This window comes from Lingula anatina, chromosome 2, assembly GCF_051362555.1.
Source record: "Lingula anatina isolate TDL-2025a chromosome 2, LinAna3.0, whole genome shotgun sequence".
Lineage (NCBI taxonomy): Eukaryota > Metazoa > Brachiopoda > Lingulata > Lingulida > Lingulidae > Lingula > Lingula anatina.
The window spans coordinates 43,155,255-43,165,278 of record NC_141768.1 but is presented as its reverse complement, the minus strand read 5'-3'; the positions used below and the strand labels follow the sequence as shown (position 1 = coordinate 43,165,278).

General features: G+C 38.9%; 1 protein-coding gene across 5 annotated transcripts; it reads right to left on the bottom strand.

Moving 5' to 3' along the window:
• Window positions 1-812: 812 nt before the first annotated feature.
• On the bottom strand, window positions 813-8,473 carry LOC106153368 (glycoprotein-N-acetylgalactosamine 3-beta-galactosyltransferase 1). 5 transcript variants are annotated; one of them, XM_087004059.1, is made up of 4 exons: window positions 7,760-8,473; window positions 5,197-5,328; window positions 4,346-5,025; window positions 813-2,472 (listed from the first exon to the last, which is right to left on the bottom strand). In XM_087004059.1, the coding sequence occupies exons 1-4, from the start codon at window positions 7,842-7,844 to the stop codon at window positions 2,365-2,367; spliced, it is 1,005 nt and encodes a 334-aa protein (XP_086860185.1). In that variant the 5' UTR covers window positions 7,845-8,473; the 3' UTR covers window positions 813-2,364. The 5 variants fall into 5 exon arrangements, with proteins under 5 accessions (XP_086860185.1, XP_013382727.2, XP_013382729.2 ...); XM_013527273.3 differs by lacking the exon at window positions 7,760-8,473 and adding an exon at window positions 6,642-7,050; XM_013527275.3 differs by lacking the exon at window positions 7,760-8,473 and adding an exon at window positions 6,348-6,617.
• Window positions 8,474-10,024: the final 1,551 nt, after the last annotated feature.

The following is a 10,024-nucleotide window of genomic DNA, read 5'->3' as shown; positions in this document are numbered from 1 at the left end:
TTTCAGGAACTGTCAGAAGTGGGCCAAGGAACAGATGATTAGATGGTGGTGATCCGGATCAATAATCAATCAATAATCAATAATAATAATAAAAACTGCTGCCTTGGCGGAGGTCTGCGCTCTCGGAGTGCTTTTCTAGTTACAATACAATACAATAAAGTTTATTTTATGTCGGAAAGAATGAACGTACAAACATTAGCTGAGTAGCTATTCACCGACAGAGTTGGTTATGTGACGTTAATTTAAAGTGCTACATTAGCACTTTCTTCTTTTCCTCCAGTCCAGTCTGTTCCTTTTCAGTCAGCCAGCCTGAGTACGGGCGGTGGCCAACAAATTAGTTCCATTTAACGTTATATCAACCAATATTACCTTAAATAAATCGGCCTAGGCCAGTTTGAAATCCCCATTTTCCATTGAGGGATTAGAAAACATTTTTTCATTTTTTTGTCCCACATATGGATTCTTTTGGCTGCATATCAGTCCCACATGTAGGCCTACTTTGACAAACATTTTAGTTCATTTTTACATTCTAGAACATGTTCATTATAGTTATTCTCAAAATGTTTTTCAAAGTACATAGAGGCCTACATGCAGGCAAAAGAACCCCTATGTGAAATTTCAATCTCACTTAGGCATATTTAAAATCTGTCTGGATTTCAATCTTTCCTGTGAGATAGATAGATAGATAGATAGATAATTAGATGGTTGTCATGGCAACTGTTCATATCACAGGCATGTAGTTTTGGTAAAAATATTTATGAAACTTGTAATTTGTTTTGGAAAACACAACTGGAAACACAAAAACATGTTCATTCAATTAAAGAATTAAATTTATTAGTATCAAATCTACAGTAAATGTATGATTTTATAAAAATTATACTAAAAAAGACCAACTATATCCTAACAGACTGATAAGTGTTTGAAACACATAAATTAAGATTTTACATTTCCATAAAAACACTCCAAAACTTACTTTAATTCTCTGTTTTGGGTCAAAATTTTAATATTCAAATTCCCCCACGAATCCATTTCTATCCAATGCATTCTGTGCTGTCATCATGAATAAATTTTTATGCCCCCCTATCACCCAAACCATCTTCAACACTGTCTTTCTACTGCAAAGTATATACTGCAATAACATTTTAAAAAACTTCAATAAATAGTTAAAACTAAAAAAAATTTTTTTTTAATCTACGTAACTATTACTGCATAAAAATAACATTCAAACCGAATAAAAGAAATTCAACATAGGAAAAAATATATAAATATATAAGTTGTCAATTGTTCTGGGAAATAGGCTTGAACTTTGAAGACCGAGTCCAACAGAATTTCTTCTCAACCCTTTTCAATCATTTCTTTTGCAGTTTCTTTAACAATGTTTACATGTTGTCTATCTATTGTTAAATATTCAAGTCCCCCCATGTCTCTCAATCTAAACGAAATTGAAATAGTTCGGTTTCTTGAGAGTGATATACAAGCAACGTCTATACCGACAGTAATAGTGGTGTCTTGAATATCGGAGTAGATAAAAATTATCCAAGTCTGCTTTTGAAAAATTTCCTATTTATTCCAGCCATATAAAACAGTCTTTTGATACTCTCCAGTTCCCCATCAGTTGGCAGGTCGTCTGCTTTTCTCTTATATGGTCCAAACCATGTAAAACTGTCTACTTTCATATATTGCTAGATGTCTGTTCAATGTAATCTGTCCATTATTCTGACCATTTTTCCATTCGTACTTGCGTTATTTTTGTGCAAGTAATTATCAGTAAATGTATCAACGGAATAATCAACCGAGATGTTCCAGCCACCTCTAAGTATTTCCGAAGTATTTCACATTTCATTTTGTATCTCATTATTTGACCTGTAACCAGCGCCTAGGGTACTCTGTACCAAAGTGACAGATATAAAAGGCACATTTTCCACATTTCCATGTGGAAAATGTGCCTATAATATCTGCCACCCTGGCAGAGGGCACGGCTAGGGTATGTTTCGTTCCCCGAACGTCAGTGTCTGATAATGGTTAATTAGCTGTAGGACATTTTAATCTCTTTGTGAATTCCTGTGTTAAATGGAAGATTGCGATATGATTCCAACCCCTCATTTCTTAGTGTCAGTGAGCAAAAAATTGCATCTCCACCCATTGATTTTTCCAGTCTTTCGTTTGTATCCTGTCTATTCTCAATAACGGTGTATGTGTTAATGAATCAATCGATTTAGCAATATCATATTTTGATCTGTATATATGAAAAAAATATACGGCATTTCCGTTTCACCGTATTACTACTGAGCCCTTGGCAGGTCTTAAAAATTTCCTATGCATTCTAGCCATTTAACCAGTCTATTGATATTCTCCAGTCCACCATCAGCTGGCAGGTCGTCTGATATCGTACAGGAGGAAATGCATTAGATACATGCTTCCAGGGTCCACGTAGTGAAACGACACCGTGTCCTCACTCAGTGTGTCAATGCCCTGAAATGAGTTTAAAGCAAGGTTATTTATGTATTTTTATCTCGTATGTAGCGGGCAATGCACAGGAGGTCAAATTATAAAATCAATATAGCGGTTGGGATAAAGCTTTGTGAGGGGTTTAGAGAGTGGTTTGTGACCAGGCCACATCTAAGCGTGTTCACTTCGGGGAAATTACGGACAGGCTTTGTGATCGCTGATTCAATACAAGTCGATTTGTATGGCCACATTGAACCATATTTTTTTCTGGGAACTAGATAATGTTCAAACTGGTTTGTTGACAACGAAAGGCTTTTATAAAACAACAGATCTTTATACTACTTGATACTGTCGAAAAATACTTTTCAAGTCTATTGCTTTGCTCATTTGTGCGTGTGTGTTGTTTGTGTGTGTGTCCGACAATAGAAGCCATAATGTTATATATTTTTTTGTACATAGATGATAGACCCAGGATGAGCTGGTTTAATTTTTATACTGGCAATATTTTAGAATATTGAATATTTTAGAATTGGCTTATCAACACAGTGGGAATACCTCATTGACAGGCCTGGGACTTATGATCGACAATAAATGATTGTATGCTGGCAAGCAGATCACAAAGCCCATTAGTAATCTGTTGACGTAACAAAGGAATGTGTTTATAATTGCTATACACTAACGAAATTTAAGACAATAAATGAAAGCTAACATAAATATTCACAATACGTTGGTTTGCATATACGCCCACCAGGGCCTCACAGTGCATATACGTCCAGCATTTAACTTAAGACATGTTTATATACATCTAGTAAAAAAAAGCTATATGTGGCCCTGGTAGAGGGTAACTTGCATATCAGAGAGCTTCAACAAGAATTAGCAACATTCTTTTACAACTGGATTCTGAAAAAACTTTCAAGTTAATTACCCAAATGTCCAGCACACTTTTATTCCTTTGTTTTCACACAACTTGGACATAATAACGCAATTTTGTGCATGCACACAAGAAGTACAAGTTATAGGACCAGTTTTATATGGAGCGTTTAGCAATAACCAATACTTGAATCAAGCGCTTAACTTAAACCTAGGACGAATATTGCGTCCTAGCTTAAACGAATTTTAACCGTACGGTTGTCTCATAAACGCCCTTTAGCACTAACTAACAGTTAAATCTCCTAAACTGTTGTTTAAATTTATACGTTCCAAACGGGCAGTTAAAATTACTTAAACGCTGGATAAAAATGACAAATCTCCTGAGACTTGTCAGGAACCCTCAAGTAAAAGATATTAGTTTGTAAGATTAAGAAAGAGAGTTTTTGAAGAAATATTTTCAATTCTGGTATAATAACTGACAAGGAAATTTCATATTTGGAAAATATTTAATATAATTTAATGATCCTGCTCTAGAAAATGATAAAAATCGCACCTTATTACCTCAGAATTTTAGGCACAGAATCATTTCCTTGGTATCTTTTTTCAACCTTCATGTCAAAGATTGTGTGAAGACAACTATAAAGGTTAGGCTATGTGTATGTTAGTTATATGTATTATGGGTCTTTTGGTTGTTTATAGCAACATCATGCATTCTGGGTAATTTCATTTTCAAATATGGTCTGGATAAGTTGTTCATAGCAAGCAACCACTGGTTTAACTGTTTAAACACCGTTTTGCTAACCGGCTGCTTAACTGCCCGTTAAAACAGTTTTAATCATCATTTAGTTAACCGGTGTTTAGAGAATTTAACAACTGGTTAGGCTTTTACGCTGGTTAGTGCTAAACGCCCTTTATAAAACTGGACCCTGGAGGTCAAATTAATATTGATAGATCTTTTTTTTATTTTATGATTCGCAGGTTTTTGCTCTCTGAGTACTATTATTAAAAGCATTTTTTATTTTCTCACTCTGGTATTTCCCGCCAGGCCCGGATACCTAGATATATAAAACCACTTTGGAAGGTTGGGGTCAGCTCCATTTATCATTGTGACGGGGTGAAAGGGATGAAAAAGTGTCCTATGATTTGAATCTTGTGATTTCCCAGTCTTAACACCGATTTTATATAAACATTCCCCGAAGTCCTTGTCTTCAAAACGTCCTGTGGTTGGACAGAGCTTTTGACTTAATCCCACTCGGTAAAATTTTTCTAAAGCACTTTTACTAATGACGTATCCCGCACCCCCGCTCATGTAAGGAGAGGATAAGAATAATTGAGTGGGAAAACCAATGAACCAAGGATGATCTGGATTGTATGACGTCAGTAAGTGACGTAAGTTCTCTGTGAAGATGTATGTATCGTCGTCTGCTTTGAGAAACCAATCCGCGTCATTGATATGATGCTTGTAGACATACTCAAATGCGGCGAAGGTTTTTTGTGTCAAAGTCTCTCTAGAGTCTACTATGTTGAAGACTGTTGTGTTTAAATCGTCGTCTTTGTCTGAAGCAACGAATAATCTGACATCACACCTCCTGGACCATGTGTCTTTCACCGCTTTCGCTTTCGTTTTAAAGTTTCTCTTGGTAGTGAGAATCCAACAAAGTAAACGAGGATGATATATTTTTTTATGATTTAATGAAAGTGAAGTACCTGGAATGAGACAAATGGTAGTCACGAAATTGTGAAAATCCATGTACAATATTTGTTCCATTTTGAATGATTATCATATGCCTTTCTATATGTTGTTATATTAAATTAAAACTTCAAATATCTTGATTATAATTCTTATCAAATAAATAAACTAACATCATCATTACGTACCAGGACCATTGACTGCGTAGTAAACGTATGTGTTCAACAGGACAATGAATATAACAGCTGTTAAGATAAATATCTTGAATTGTTTTCTATTGGGTGCCATAAGGGAACTACTACATTGTACGTCCATACAGGCTGAAACAGACATTCACCCAGTTAACTGTATGTATCTGTAGATTACGTTATAATAATTATAATAATAATCAGTAGTAATAATAATAATTTATTTATTTATTTAATTACATTCTCAATCCATTTAAAATGTTCGGTAGACTTTACAATTTTACAAAATATGTAAAATGAAATAAAGTAAATTAATTAATTAACATCTTAAATATAAAGATTATAAATATATAGCAGACTTCGATGTTAATCACTGGTCCGACGCCCACGACCAGTAAAATTTCGTGCTGACCAGTAGTTTTTTTTTTTTTTTCAAAATGTGTGAATTCATTGATCCGACATGGTCAATAGATTTTTTTTTTCATTTCAGACTAACGTTTTTTCTAAAAATTTAATATGTTTGAGTCATGCTGCAGGGTTCGACATACCTACGTGCGTTACTTGCCCGGCGCAAGTGATTCTTGCGGTCGAGCAACTAGAAATTATTTTTGTTGTACTTCCCCACAAACGCAAGTGACTTAAAGGTACACAAAGAGGATTTTGGCGCCAAAATTCATATTTAACCAATTATCCCGGGGTAAACGGCATTTTCTCTGGATTTAAAAACCTTCTTGCGCTGCACCTCTCTGAAATATTTTTGGAAAATCAAGATAATCTGACCGAAAAGCCCCTCAATGACCACTCTTGCGGATATTATCTCGATATTTTAGTGATCGACGCTGTCTCTCTACACTGCATTTGAACAACCCTCTTGGCCTTTATTTCACTATTCTGAGTAGGCCTAAACACTAAGAGAGATACGAAACTTTACCTATGGAAATCAAATCAGACTCAATTACCTGTATTCAGTGTCAGCTACATTTGCAGGGTATGGTATTACACTAATGCCACACGAGACCAAAACATGGCAAATGATAGCTTAACAAATTAGGCCTACTGTAAATTTTACCTACGTAGATATCAAAGTTTGTTCAGACAGGTCATGTGAGTTAACAGAGCCGAGCAACAGCCAATCAAAGAATAGGGCCTACCTGACCATAGTACACGATGTTGGCCTCTTGAAACATAATAATAAGATTTTGGGCAATACCGGCCTACACTATCCTCGAGCAAAGTTCATAATGTAGCCTTTCATGATCGACGATGTCAAAAAATATGGACCCAAAGTTAACACTTATTAGTGAGTCACTCTAGTCTGCCCTGCTTATTCAAACACGTTCCCCACAATTTACCGACGAAATTGCACTTTCAACTTAGGTCGCACAATGTGAGGACATTCTAAGTGATCTTATTCTGAGTAGGCCTAAACACTAAAATGTTCTTACTCGACTATTGAGCAATCAACACGTCGCTGTCTGAACCCGCTAGCTCACAATAGTGACCACAGGCAACGCAGGTGACTGTCCTCACCACCTCTACTGTACCGCTATCTGTAAGCACCACAGCCTCAAAAGCGAGATACTTTTGTGCACGCATTCCAAACGGTGATCTGCCAAGCAGACACACACACAAAGGCGAGACACCTTTGTAAGGACGAGACGTCCTAGCACATTTGTGCACCCTGCTCTGCATAAGCAGTTACACACAAAGTCGAGACACCTTTGCGGAGGAAGTCCGACAATACCAGGACGAACACTCCTTCCTGTGATAACCATAGCGTTATACACAGTACTGACCACCCCTCCCTAAAACCCCCCTTTTTTTTAGGACTCTGCAGCTGATGAAGGTCACTTGTTGACCGAAAAGCGCTTTCTGCAACCAGTCCAACCTCCCCCTTTTTCTATTTCCCCCGCCGCTCTGTGCGTATTACGTACAATCGGCCCTACAGGTCAAACACATACAGAGGCGAGACACCTCTCTCACATCTTACTGAAGTGAAACAACAAGCCGATAATTCTTAATACGGCACTTTTATAGTTATCTTAGGCTCTGTTCTCACAACTTTTAGATCGATCTATCACCGCGGGGAGTCTCACTAGATTACTGTCAGATAATCCCCCTTAAGTGTCCGTCCCCGCCTACTACAAGCTTTAAGGGGTAATTAACTTTCGTGTCCGCCCGGCTGACAGCTATTTAGCGTGAACCCCCAGGGAGTTAGGTCGATCCAATGTAGGTCGATCTAATCTATGAGAATGGGGTGTTACACAATTCGTATCAGAATTATTAGAGCGCATTCTCAACGAATTAAGCCAGGCTTTACAAAGCCGGTGACCTAAAAATGGCGGACGTACATGAAAGAAAAACCGCCTAATCTTTTAATAGTCTCTCCGCCTCCCCACACGTCGTCCCTGCGGGGTACAGTGATCAGGCCTACCCAACTACCAGACTCGGCACCTACAGATCCAGAATAAACCGGTATATCAGACCACACTACCCGTTTTCAAGGTGTGTGTCAGATCGCATTACAGAGTATCATACCCCATCACAAATTTTGTAAGCCTACCTGTCATCCGGGTATCGCGCCTCGTTTTCGTCAAGTAGGAGTCGTATGAATACAACAACATGGAAATCGGCAATCCTCGGCTCATTCCGCAAGCTCCATACTATTGTCGAGTGCGGAGACATCGGAGTAGTTCCGAGTGACAACATGGCGACAGACGACTCACTGAATCTCGCCCAGAAAATATTTAACCCCCGACAGAATATGCTTCCGCTATCAAAATTAGGTCTACTTTTCTAAATGAATATAAGTTTGCAAGTTCTTATTTACAAAACATCATTGGCTATGTTCGAACCTTAATTTTATGTTAAAAATTGCGGTATTGTCAGATTTTTAGCATAAACAGGGAAAATTGCAGCAGCGCATGAATCTAGATGAGATGCACTACTTTCCAACCCCGCTTTAGACCACGGTGGAAGTGAAGAACAAAAGATTCAGACGTGGTGTAACTCGCATAACCGCACGTCTCGCATGAATGCGTTATAACCCGCTAATGGACCCGTGGTCTAAATAAGATAGATCCCTCGTCAGCGAGGGTTATGTGACATCCACTCGTGCTTCGCACTCGTGTATGCCACATAACCCTCGCTGACTCGGGGTCTATCTATTACTACGATCATCGCTATCACATCGCGCACCAGGCAAAATCGGTGTGGTGGCTGATACTCTGTAATGCGATCTGACACACACCTTGAAAACGGGTAGTGTGGTCTGATATACCGGATTATTCTGGATCCGTAGGTGCCGAGTCTGGTAGTTGGTTCGGCCTGGTAATTAAATCGCGTCTCCGTTCGCCATGCGGAAGCTACCTGAGAAATATTAAGTGCGCATGCTCATCAGTTAAACTCGTGGTGAAGAAAGCATGGCGGCTGAAGGCGATCGAAGGAAAAAAGCTCTTCTGTTCTATTATCTTTGAAAACAGAGACGAAAAAGAAATAATTTGGCCCGTAGAGCAGCAATGAATCGATTATCTACGGAGATAATATCACCAGAGATATTCACGGAAATATTAATGTTCGGAGCCGAGATTTAATTACTGTACCCCGCAGGGACGACGTGTGGGGAGGCGTGTGAGAGGCGGAGAGACTATTAAAAGATTAGGCGGTTTTTCTTTCATGTACGTCCGCCATTTTTAGGTCACCGGCTTTGTAAAGCCTGGCTTAATTCGTTGAGAATGCGCTCTAAGACGGACACGTCCTATCACAGTGTTCATCTCTTCACAAACACGTGATAACGCATCAAAGGGACATTCATACATCAACTCTAACGTCCCAAAAACAATCTCTAAGCTTTTAACCAGGGGCGCTGTCAAAACACACGTCCTCAGGGGCCCAGTCCTGGGTCGTGTTATTTTGATAAGAGTTAGCTTAACTAAAGCTCTATTCCCATAGATTTTAGATCGATCTATCCCCGCGGGGAGTCTCACTAGATTACTTTCAGATAATCCGACTTAAATGTCCGTCCCGCCTACTACAAGCTGTAAGGGGATAATTAATTTTCGTGTCCGCCCGGCTGACAGCTATTTAACGTGAACCCCCAGGGAGTTAGGTCGATCTAAAGTAGGTCGATCTAATCTATGGAAATGGGGTGTAAGACATGAGCCGGCCACCCCCAAACAAGATCCCATTTCCATAGATTTTAGATCGATCTATCCCTGTGGGGAGTCTCACTAGATTACTGTCAGCTTAGCCGGCTTAAGCGTCTGACCCGCCTACTAAAAGCTGTAAAGAGGTAATTAACTATGGTGCGCGCTCGGCTGACTGCAATTTAGCGTGAACCCCCAGGGAGTTAGGTCGATCTAAATCTTAATCCCTGGATCGATCTAAACCTCTGGGAATACACCCTAAGGCTCTATTCCCATAGATTTTAGATCGATCTATCCCCGCGGGGAGTCTTACTAGATTACTTTCAGATAATCCGACTTAAATGTCCGTCCCGCCTACTACAAGCTGGAAGGGGGTAATTAACTTTCGTGTCCGCCCGGCTGACAGCTATTTAGCGTGAACCCCCAGGGAGTTAGGTCGATCTAAAGTAGGTCGATCTAATCTGTGGAAATGGGGTGTAAGAGAGATATGAAACTTTACCTATGGAAATCAAATCAGACTCAATTACCTGTATTCAGTGTCAGCTACATTTGCAGGGTATGGTATTACACTAATGCCACACGAGACCAAAACATGGCAAATGATAGCTTAACAAATTAGGCCTACTGTAAACTTTACCTGCGTAGATATCAAATTTTGTTAAGACAGGTCATGTGATTTAACG